General features: G+C 38.9%; 1 protein-coding gene across 1 annotated transcript in view; it reads right to left on the reverse strand.

The window, feature by feature from the left end:
• b4galt5 (UDP-Gal:betaGlcNAc beta 1,4- galactosyltransferase, polypeptide 5) overlaps positions 1-10,471 on the reverse strand; it is a 32,655-nt gene extending 22,184 nt beyond the window's left edge. Inside the window, exon 1 of the mRNA XM_080898808.1 lies at positions 9,954-10,471. Coding sequence (XP_080754934.1) covers positions 9,954-10,059 — 106 coding nt within the window. The 5' untranslated portion in view covers positions 10,060-10,471. The remainder of the gene's footprint in view (positions 1-9,953) is intronic.
• Positions 10,472-10,822: the final 351 nt, after the last annotated feature.

A 10,822-nucleotide genomic window follows, 5' to 3' on the forward strand; every position in this document is an offset into this window, starting at 1 on the left:
TGTTGTTGAATTATGCTATACAAAAAAACTTGCCTTGCCTTGCCTTGCCTTTACACCTTTGCCTACTTTTCAGTCCCTGCTTTAAGGTATTGAGTAATGGCCAGAAATGTGGTTTTGTATGACATGATGTGAAGCTGTCCTTTGACAATATACAATTTCATTATTTTATCATAAATTTTCAGATTGCGCATGAAGTGAATGAATTGGAATCTTGACGGTTAAATCCCCCTAATAAATATAGTTCTGGTTCACTTCATACTGGCAGACATTTTCATGTACACTTATATGACACAAGCATTTGTCAGTGTCATGTGTCAGTCAGGTGATTCATTTAGCAAAAGTAAGCAGATTTTTCCAATAATTACACGCAGCCACTGAATCCAGTAATCTGTTGTGGCCAAGAGCACCCACAGCATGAAGCAGAACTACTTTTTAAGGATAGAACTGGACAGCTTGCTGTGACTCTATCATTACTTTTACCTCACCTTTATTTTTGTGTCAAGGTATAGAAACTAGTCCAAATGGAATATGCTTAAAGCAAATAATGGTAGATGAGCAAAACTTTACAGTTTAATGTCTCCGTGAAACAAAACTGGAATTTCCACTATGTTTTCATGTAAAGCTTAGACAGCGAATATTTGCTTTCAGTAAATGGCTTTTGTGAGCAAAGTTTAAAACCAATGCTGTCCCTGCAATAATGATCCCCTAGAATCAGCAGTGCGTCACTCATCACCACACTGTGTGCATTTGGATTATGCCTCACCAGCATGTTTGACTGCCCTCAAACATTTGACCAAAAGTAACCACGGTAACCGTCTCAAAAACAAAGGGAGGCTCAGACCAGGTCAACAAAGACTGGGATTCTCCCCCAGATGATTAGGTTACATAAATGATTAGTGCCCCAACACAAGACCCTCAGTAAGCCTCTAAAATAACTCACTGCCCTCCAGCTAAGGCCTTAATTATACTTTCTTGTTTCTGCGAGTCCGTTAGGGTCTGAGCAACTGAAACTTCGTCATCATACACTGAGTGCGAAGGTCCGTACGGACATGCGCCTGCTAATTTTTTGAGAATGCTTGAACTCCACCCCAGGGATTTTACATTACAATACATCAACTGTGCATGTGTCCCAGATGCAGTCCCAGACGTTAAAGAAGAATATCAGGAACGACTACTTTCTGTGTCTGTCTCCAACTGTCCGCAACAGAGTATAATCAAGGTTTAAGAGGAATGACTACTCTGCTGTACTGTCTCTAGCTGTCCGTGTCCATAACAGACTATAATCAAGGTGTAAGCAGTGGTATACCAACACTGACCTCCACTAGCTATCTGTTGATCAAATATCCAGGCAGCTAAGGAGTCATTTTACAGAAAAATGATTGAGCATATGACTGTGCATGCTATGCCCTACTTGTATCTCAAAGAAGCTACAAGTAAAAAAAAACCAAGAACAAACCAATAAAATAAAATGAGAAGGACATTTTAAATTTGAGTAAATCAGAGTTTAAGAGTTTAGATTCTTTATCATAATTTATTAAACCAACACTGCTGAGATTAAGTGAACTGTTCAGCACTTTTCACTTCAGTATTAGATTCTCTCTACTACTACCAAATAGACCCTCACCTTTATTCTTTGTGGCCTCTATCAAAATCAAAGTGCTTTTAACCATTCCTCTGAGATTCTGATCCACATTGACATGATAGCACTACACAGATGTTGCAGATCTGTGGGCAGCGCCTTCAAGTTACTAATCTTTTGTTCCCCCACATCCCAAACACGCTCTTTTGGATCGAGATCTGGTGATAAACAAATAAAATAAATGTATACTTTATTGATCCCTGTGGGAAAATTCCTCTCTGCATAAATGGGCGCCCGGGGAGCAGTGTGTAGGGACGGTACCTACCTCAAGGATACCTCAGGGTAGCCATTCAGTGGATTCGAACTCCGGACCTTCCGGTCACGGGGCCACCACTCTACCTATTGAGCTATCCCTTCCAGTTGGTTATTTGATCACAGGGAACTCATTCTCACATTTAGGCAACCTGTCTAAAATTAAATGAGTACATTACATTACATTGTACATTATTATTTATAGCGCATTTAATTACAACAGGAGCGTTGACCAAAGTGCTGTACAAGAATACAACATACCTAATAAATTAACTTAGAGTACTGATAGCAAACACCAAATATGAATTAACAAATAACTCTCATGCTGTATTAAAAGCCAGTAAATAAAAATGCGTTTTAAGCATACATAACTGTTCTCGTGCTGATAGCAGTCATTAGATGATGCTAGCTCTGTGTTCATAAAAGAGCAACAACAACAACAACAACAATACTCAGGTAGGTTGTGCCAGTTAATAATCATCAATTTCTACCAAACCATTACTCTACTTCACTAGTTACAGAGAGTAGGCAAAGTAGAGTAAGTCCTAGAGAGGTGTACATGAATATCTTAGTAGAATATCTGGTGACATATCTGGAACTGATGACTGGTATTTTCACACTACTGTCAGCAACCCGTATGTAAAAGTTGTATTTATCGATAAAGGAAATTAGAAAGATCAGGAATGACCAGTAGTAGGCTGGACACTGATTGTCAATATATTTATATTTATTATATTTTGAAAACTTCACTCAAACATGCCATGTAAAGAATATCACACAATAAACATGTATCAGGATACACTGCGCTTACAGTTTAATCAATTTAATCTTGTTTACTGCTTCCTGCAGTGGCAGAGTTTTAAGTCACATGTCCTTTATCTCTGCACATGCATTTACACATATGAAAATAAACAAAATTTATATGTGTTTATTGAAATATTGAGGCAAGCGCTCTTCTGACCCATCAGGGTTACTTTGTTTTATTTATACTAGTTCTATTGAAGTTTACTGAGAGGTCCTATCTATACAATCTCAATCCAAAAGAGATGTCTCTATCAAAAATCCCAAATTACTATAATGGCTGTATCAATGAGGATTTGTCATCATACAGACCATCATGGGAAGCAGGATGGCATGTCTCTTTGGTTCCTGTGACATTAAAAACTAGTCAGTCCTGGATGGGAACAAGTCCTGAGGGAACCATGGCAACTGCAGTGAAAATGTCAAACACCAAAGTAGAGGAATTTTAGTGTCTGGACTCTCAGGCATTCAACTTTGTGTGTGTTTAGATTTCATACAGTTTTCTACTTACTATTAAATCAGAGACATCCATTTGCAACTGTCTAAAGAGAGTCACAAAAGTTAAAGCTACATAATTAATCCCTATTCAGCACGCTTGTCTATTCACAATGAAACCCACCTGAGGCAGCTTGGCACACAGTTAATATTTCACCCTGGCTCTCTCTAGCTTCTGGAAATTAGCCTGAGGTTGCTGGCTAATTCCAGCAACTTCATGTAGCAGGAGGGTGTTAGAGGGAGTAAGAATAGTACTACATTGGGCCTCTAGGACCAGGATAAATTGCTTTAAGAGTGCCAGAGAAGCACAGGCATTAACATTGAGACACCAGCATCAGCACAGAAGTAACCGACCCATCAAGCACAACAGGCCGCATTTTCCACAGACAACTCTACTCACTTGCACTTAAATACACACGCACATACACACTCACTTAACACTGCAGTGCACAAACACTGTTATTATTACAAGTGGATCTCTACTGGAGTACAGCCAATTTTTAGTTCTGTGGTTACCATCAGCCATGCTTTTAAACTCTGAGTATAAACACCAACAATACAAGACTTAACAGAGGCAGTTTTACTACAACTAGTACTTATTTGGATTTTAATTCTTCTAGTGGTACTTAAAATGCTCATCAATTGCCTGTTTGTTCTTAGTCAAAGTACCGATTTAACAAATCCATTAAGCATAATGAACTAAAGCACCTTGACAAAATTAATGATTTACCCCATTCAGACTAGAGTAACAGGGCTGCATTTGAACATGTTGTTGTTGTTACAAACATGTACTATGCAGACCTAATGTGGGTTTCCCTAGAAATTCCAAACTGCAAATTTAAAAATATTATCTGTCTTATCATTATAAGAATCTTCCTCCCATAAACCTTCCCACCTCAGAAGTAATTTTTTACTCAAATTAGGATTCAAATGATCCCGAAGTAAGGTAGAAACTTAAGTTGGAAACTTTTCCAGGCTATAAGTGGCTGCACAAACAAATAGATGCATATAAGTGAATCATACAAGTTTGCACTTGAAACACATAGTGGGCGTGGCCAGAGGAAATGGAAACTGCTCTGGGAAAACAGCTTTCTCAGAAACACACTGCAAGCAGCATGACAACATAGAACTACCCTGATGGCTCTGCCCGTAAAGTGATGAAAGGGCACAATGCCAGGCAAAAATTCAGAAGGTGGTCCTTCTGCAAGTAATTTCTTGAGACAGGGTGGGGAGAATGCCATCAGCATTTATTTATCATACTATAGTCGCCAGTGTGTGAATGTGTGTGTGAATGGGTGAATGACTGAATGTAGTGTAAAGCGCTTTGGGGTCCTTAGGGACTAGAAAAGCGCTATACAAATGCAGGCCATTTGCAGGCCATTTATAGTACTACTGCAAAGCGATCAAGGATGACATTGCGATTGAAGTTAGATTATCAACTGCAAATGCATTCTGCAAGTGGTGATCTATTGTAAGAAAATAAGCTACAAGAAATAGATTTTTTTTAATTACATTTCCACTGACATTCACTGGGAATAATTCTATAGCAATAAATATATACGTTTTTAAACACACAAAACGCCACATGTTACATAATTTAAATGTGTAGCCATAAACTACCAATATGCTGAAATTCAAATATGCTAAAATGTGTTTTGCAAATGAAAGTTATGGTTTTCATTAGCACAAGATAAGAAATTGCTTGACTGATGTCATTACATTGCAAAAGATATGATTCAAGATTCACACCTAATTCATGACTTCTTTTATGAGTTTCTACGAGTTTTTAAAAAGAAACCTTTTATGATTTGCGAAGCATGTTTCTGTGAAAGAAAAGATTAATCCTGCAGATATTGCTAAAAAACAACAAAAAACAAAAGAAAACAAAAAAACATATTTTTTATAGATTATTTTAGCAAATTCAAATTAGATTTGACAGTCTACACTTAGAAATTCTAAATACTTAGTTAGGGCAAGACAAATATTTCTTGTGCAGCCGAGAGGATGTGTGGGGCAGGAATTGCTCAGTAGGTAGAGTGGTTGCCCTATGATCGGGGGTTCAACTCCACTGAACGGCTACCCTGAGGTACCCCTGAGCAAGGTACCGTCCCTACACACTGCTCCCCGGGCGCTGTATTGGTGGCTGCCCACTGCTTCACTGGATGAATGGGTTAAATGCAGAGGAGTAATTTCCCTACGGGGATCAATAAAGTATACCTTATTATTACATTATAAAAAAAACATGAATGACACACACTGTCAAGGTGTGTACTATCATAAGGGCACACCTAGATTTGAATCAGGTACAAGGTAAAATGGAAATGTCATTACATAAGGAGTTTCGCCTGCACTTTTCCATATTGATGGAAGGGTAAACAGGGTCTCCAGTGTCAAAGAGAGGCACCTGGTTTCTTGTCTTCCTTGCTCTCCCTGGATATGGAGGTGTGTGTGCGCGTCGGTGTTCAAACCTATAAATAGAGGCTGTGTCTTCCCTAGCGCTCGCTCCAGTGGGATCCTCACATGTTTTAATTAAATAAACTGCTTCTATCGGGCCCAGCTGTGCCCTGCATCCCCAGTTTGCGTCAGTCAGCATCCGTGGTCAGGGACAACATAGAGGATGTGGTATCAGTGCATATGAGTACATGCAGACAGAGAAACTGAGGGAGGGAGAAAGTGCACAAAGAGAGAGAGAGTAAGCTGTGAAATTGGGGCATGGTGCACTAAAGCCACCTGAGTATCATAGGAAGCCCTGTTCAGGTGCTCTGGATGGGTTCCCCAATGTGCAAACCAGCAGAAGGAAAGGAGCTCAGTTCAGCTCTTTCATCCTCCCCTCTCCATTTCCCCTCCTAACCCTCTTGCCCTTTTTAATTGTGAAATTTCCTCTCTATACTCTGAACTATTCTGATTTACTTTTCAGTTCACATTAAAATGTGTGGCAGCCCAAAATGATGTATTTCATACATTTATCAAGGGGTGGAAAGATGGTCATACGTGTTGCTTAATGGTACAGGATTTTGTTGTTTAACTTATTAAACGCACATTGCATGCTGGGAGAAAACAACTGCAAAAGTAAAGGTACTCCTAAGTATTTTCTTGGATTATTTGTGTAGAATGTAGCAGCCGTCTCACAGAAAAACATTCTGAGAACTGCATTTTCAATGTTCAAATCTTTAAAATGTGGTCAAAGCTAAGGGAAGTTCAGACTACAATGTGGAGAGTGTGGTCACAGTTTATCAGATCAACACTAACATTAAAATGTCAACCCGACAGTTTTTAATACTCAGAGTATACACACCAGGTAACAGCATTTTGTATGTCTGATTGCTGATTTATCATTCAAACTTGTCTGTATCATATTATTATCAACTTATTTTAGGTAGGCACGTAGGTCCAAGAGATTAAAGCCATTCAAAATGATGCATTCTGTTGGGGAAACTTCATTCGAACTGTATCATTGTGTCATTGTTTCAGATGTTCAATTTATACTTATGTGTAAGCTCACTGATGCATCACTGACCACAGAATGTGAAACTTCTGCGTATGTCTCTGAATCAATAACACTGCCAGTGAGTAAAAGGTAAAAGATCACAACATATGATTAAAAATAAAGAACAAAACCACTCCCTTTTTAAGCACTATCGACAAACCTTCAGTTAAGGTCTGCTGCCAGAGCTCACCCAGGCTCCCCAAGTGTAAAAGACTAAAGTGAGGCTTTTAGTAACAGCAGCAAAGCTGCCTTGTTTTCCTGGTTACCATCTATAATTAATAGACTGGCGCTTCTGGTTCTTGTTCTGCTTCTAAACCAAACCCCATTAATCCATGTGACCATTACAGCCACACAATAGCTGACACCTAGGAAGATGAATACAGGCATGTGCAGCTCTCTGTCAGTTACCAGACACCATCAATGCTCGAGCTGGAAAATAGTCAACTAAATGAAGGATTTTCACATTTAGAGAAATCATTGGTCTCTGTTACTCAGACCCAACACAGGCTATTCCTGTCAGCAATGTTTTCTCCATATGAGAATTGATTTGATTATTGATTAAGTTGTCCAAAGCTTGTAAAAAAGGTGAATAGATCAATATCCATTTAGATGAGGAAGAAGTAAAAGCTTTTTCTTTGATGTTTTAGAAAGGCTACAGTTGGATCACATGAATTCTATGTCATCTTTTTTTTGTGCTGGTTGTAATGTTGGTGGTAGTGTTGGTAGTGGAATTAAGATAAGATAAGATAAGATAAGATAAGATAGAACTTTATTAATCCCTCGGGTGGGTTCCTCTGGGAAATTCGATTTCCAAAAAGCACAGCACCGACAGAAGTTACAGTTACAGAATATATATATATATATATATATATATATATATATATATATATATATATATATATATATATATATATATATATATATATATATATATATACACATACATACACACACACACACACACACACATATATAAATACAGAGACAAATATAAATAAAATATACGAAGGGGATAAATAGAATAAATAGGAATAAATATAAAAATACAAGTGAATTGCACATTTCAAGTATTGAGGTCTATTGCACCATTGACTATTTACAAAAAGTATTGCACAAGGTATTGTACAGTGAGGTGAAGAGGCACTACAGCTTAGCTTGTCTTTCTATTTTAGTCAAACGAGAAGAAAAAAAACCAAATAATTCTGTATCATATGGAAATTATCTATGTATGCATAGCCATGCTGTTGCTCCTTATTTACACATTAAACATGCAAACGCCTCATGTCATCCTGTCTTGACTGTTTTTTCTTTTCTTTGGCTGTATAGTTTTGTGAAAGTGATCATGCGCATGACTGCATGTATCCATACATACGCAACAATGTGTTTTGTAATGTTGCTGCAACCCTGTGAGCAGTGACATCTCTCTCACCGTCCATAAATCCAATTAGTGGAACAAATTGGAGACAAAGTCCATATTTTATTAGGCGAATATCGATGTCGTCAATTTCACTGCACCCTGTAAACAGTGACAATAAATGCTTCTTATCATATCCGTCAGCGTTTTAAAATCCAGCTAAAGGAACAATTATTGGCAAGGTCCATATTTTATTGGGTGATATTAAGGTTTGTCAATGTTCTTAAAGCTAATTAGTGGAAACTTATAATAAGCAAAGACAAAAGTCCACTACATTCTATGCCATCCTCTTTTTTGTGGTGGTGGTGGTGGTGGTGGGAGGGTAGAAAAACTAATTGTCTTGCGATTTTATTCAAACACGGAGAAAAGAAAGGAAAGAAGCTGTTCTTCAGACAAACAATCTCTTGGTTTATTTTGGCTCAGATTGATGATTTGTGACATCTAAGAATAGAACTAAACCAAGCAGTTACTACTTCACTATGCTTTAAGAGAGCCTGGCTTTAACTACCAGCACAGTTAGTCCAAACAGGACATCCAGTCAGTAAATAGCCAAGCATCAAAGTATTTCTAACTTTTAAGCACTTTTAACTGCAGTCTTGACTTCCTCAAAAATGTCTGTTTACTTTCCTCTTCTCCTTGTCTAAATATAGAATAATATTCAAAGCCACGATTTTGCTCCTCATTTACAAAAAAACGTTGTATTTTAGCCTGCCTTTTCTGTTTTTGTTTTTTTTTTTTTTTTATCCCCTTATGCTATATGGTTTTGTGACAGGCTGAAAATGATCGTGTGTATGATTGGGCATAGCCTATGTATGGATGGATGCATGCATGTGTTTTGTAATGTCACTGTCAGAGCACCTGCAATTTCACTGCACCCTGTAAACAGTGACAATAAATGCTTCTTACCATATCTGTCAGTCCAGCTAAAGGAACAATTGTTGGCAAGGTCCATATTTTATTGGGTGATATTAAGGTTTGTCAATGTTCTTAAAGCTAATTAGTGGAAACTTACTGTAAGCGGAGGTAAAAGTCCAAATTTAATTAAGTGTACATCAAGGTAAGCGCGAAAGAATTAACTAAAATTAGGTAGCTGGTGTTAGTCCAAAATAGCATGCCTAGTTATCCAGGCTGATAGGATGAATGGGCCACGGCTGAAGCTACAAGGCCCTAAAATAAGGATGTGCCAGATGCTGAGGTGACGGGGATGTCCACACACACACTCAGTAAGGCACACAGAGAGTAAAAGAAGAAGAGAAGGGTGGAGATGATGGGAAACGTTAATGAATTAATTATAGGAGGTATTCAGGACATGTGATATTACACAATTGCATGTGACTAACAGGCGGCATATGATCTAGGAATGACTCGCTTGTAAGTGATCCCTATGCTCAGGTTGACACCGCAGATGTCATTAAGGCTCATGTATCCAAGATTCATAAAGTATATCAAAAAAAGAGAGAAAGAACTGTAAAATTAATATGACTCGGCGTTGATAAGTCTATCAGTGACATCAGGGTATCTGAGATGAGGGCCAAAATATCACATTTTTTTCTGTGGTCCCTGACGATACGATGAGCAATATAATCATAGCCGTTAGGCCTGCTAACATCGGGATGAATATAATAGACACGCTCATCAGTAATACTATTATTATAGTGTCCAGGTACATGGATATTATAGTCTGAGCTCCAGCAACCCAGATGGCCATCATCATCATCATAGATTGGAAGATGAGTACAGGCGCATGGCAACGTCTTTTCTCAGCCAAGCTGTCACACATGACCTAACAGCCCATACAAACAACCTCACTACATCTTCATCACCTACAATTTTTGGAATAAATTCATCAATTTGACTTGACTTACCGATTCCGGGGGCGGAGTAGATGAAATACAGTGCCGAGGTGGACAGCGTAAAAAGGAATAAAAGCCCAAGGAATGACCTTCTCCGGAACCGCAAATGTGTCGGCATTATACAGGCAACAGAAGCACACACAGGCACGTTCGCGTTTCTAAAACAATGGCAGATCCTTTTCGATGTATCCAGATGCCAGAGCCAGTAGTCCGGTGGCTGTGTGGGTTAAATGAGCCGAGTGGAGTGGTAGGGCTGCGGCAGCGATGAGCCAGGCGTCTAGGAAGTCCGTCTATTTCCGCGGCAGGGCGAGTATAGGACCACCAATTTTCAGGAAATGCACTTAAATTCCATTACTGTTTTTGGTTTAGGTTCGCTGCGGGTCCAATGAAGAAAGGTCTGATAACGGCAGCACGCTTTGAACTGGCCTGATACACTTAGTGTGAGACCATCATCTGGGTTTCACACTAGTCGCCGATGGTGTTGCCGCTCCTGCGTTTTGCCTTGCCTCGCCTGCCCAGCCCTATGAATGGAGCTGTCCCTCCGCAAAAAAAAAAAAAAAAAAAAAAAAAAAAAAAAGCAGCAGTAGCTGAAGTGGGCGTTCACAACAGCTCAGCTCTGGCCTAGCAAATATGTACGCGTCCGACGTTTACCGACGTAACACCGGCGAGAAAAAATTCGAATAAGATGCCCGCTTCGATAGACGTTGCACCCGTTATGGCGTAATGGTTAAAGAGCTTTTCACAGCACTACTTGAGCTAGACAGTTGGATAATTTATTAGCAATATTGGGATTTAAAAAAAAATCATAGGGGATGTAAATACTGGATGTCCACTCCCTCCTTCCATGAGTATACTGTGACCACTGTTTGGATGTAAATACA

This window comes from Rhamphochromis sp. 'chilingali', assembly GCF_963969265.1.
Source record: "Rhamphochromis sp. 'chilingali' genome assembly, chromosome: 12".
Taxonomy (NCBI): domain Eukaryota; kingdom Metazoa; phylum Chordata; class Actinopteri; order Cichliformes; family Cichlidae; genus Rhamphochromis; species Rhamphochromis sp. 'chilingali'.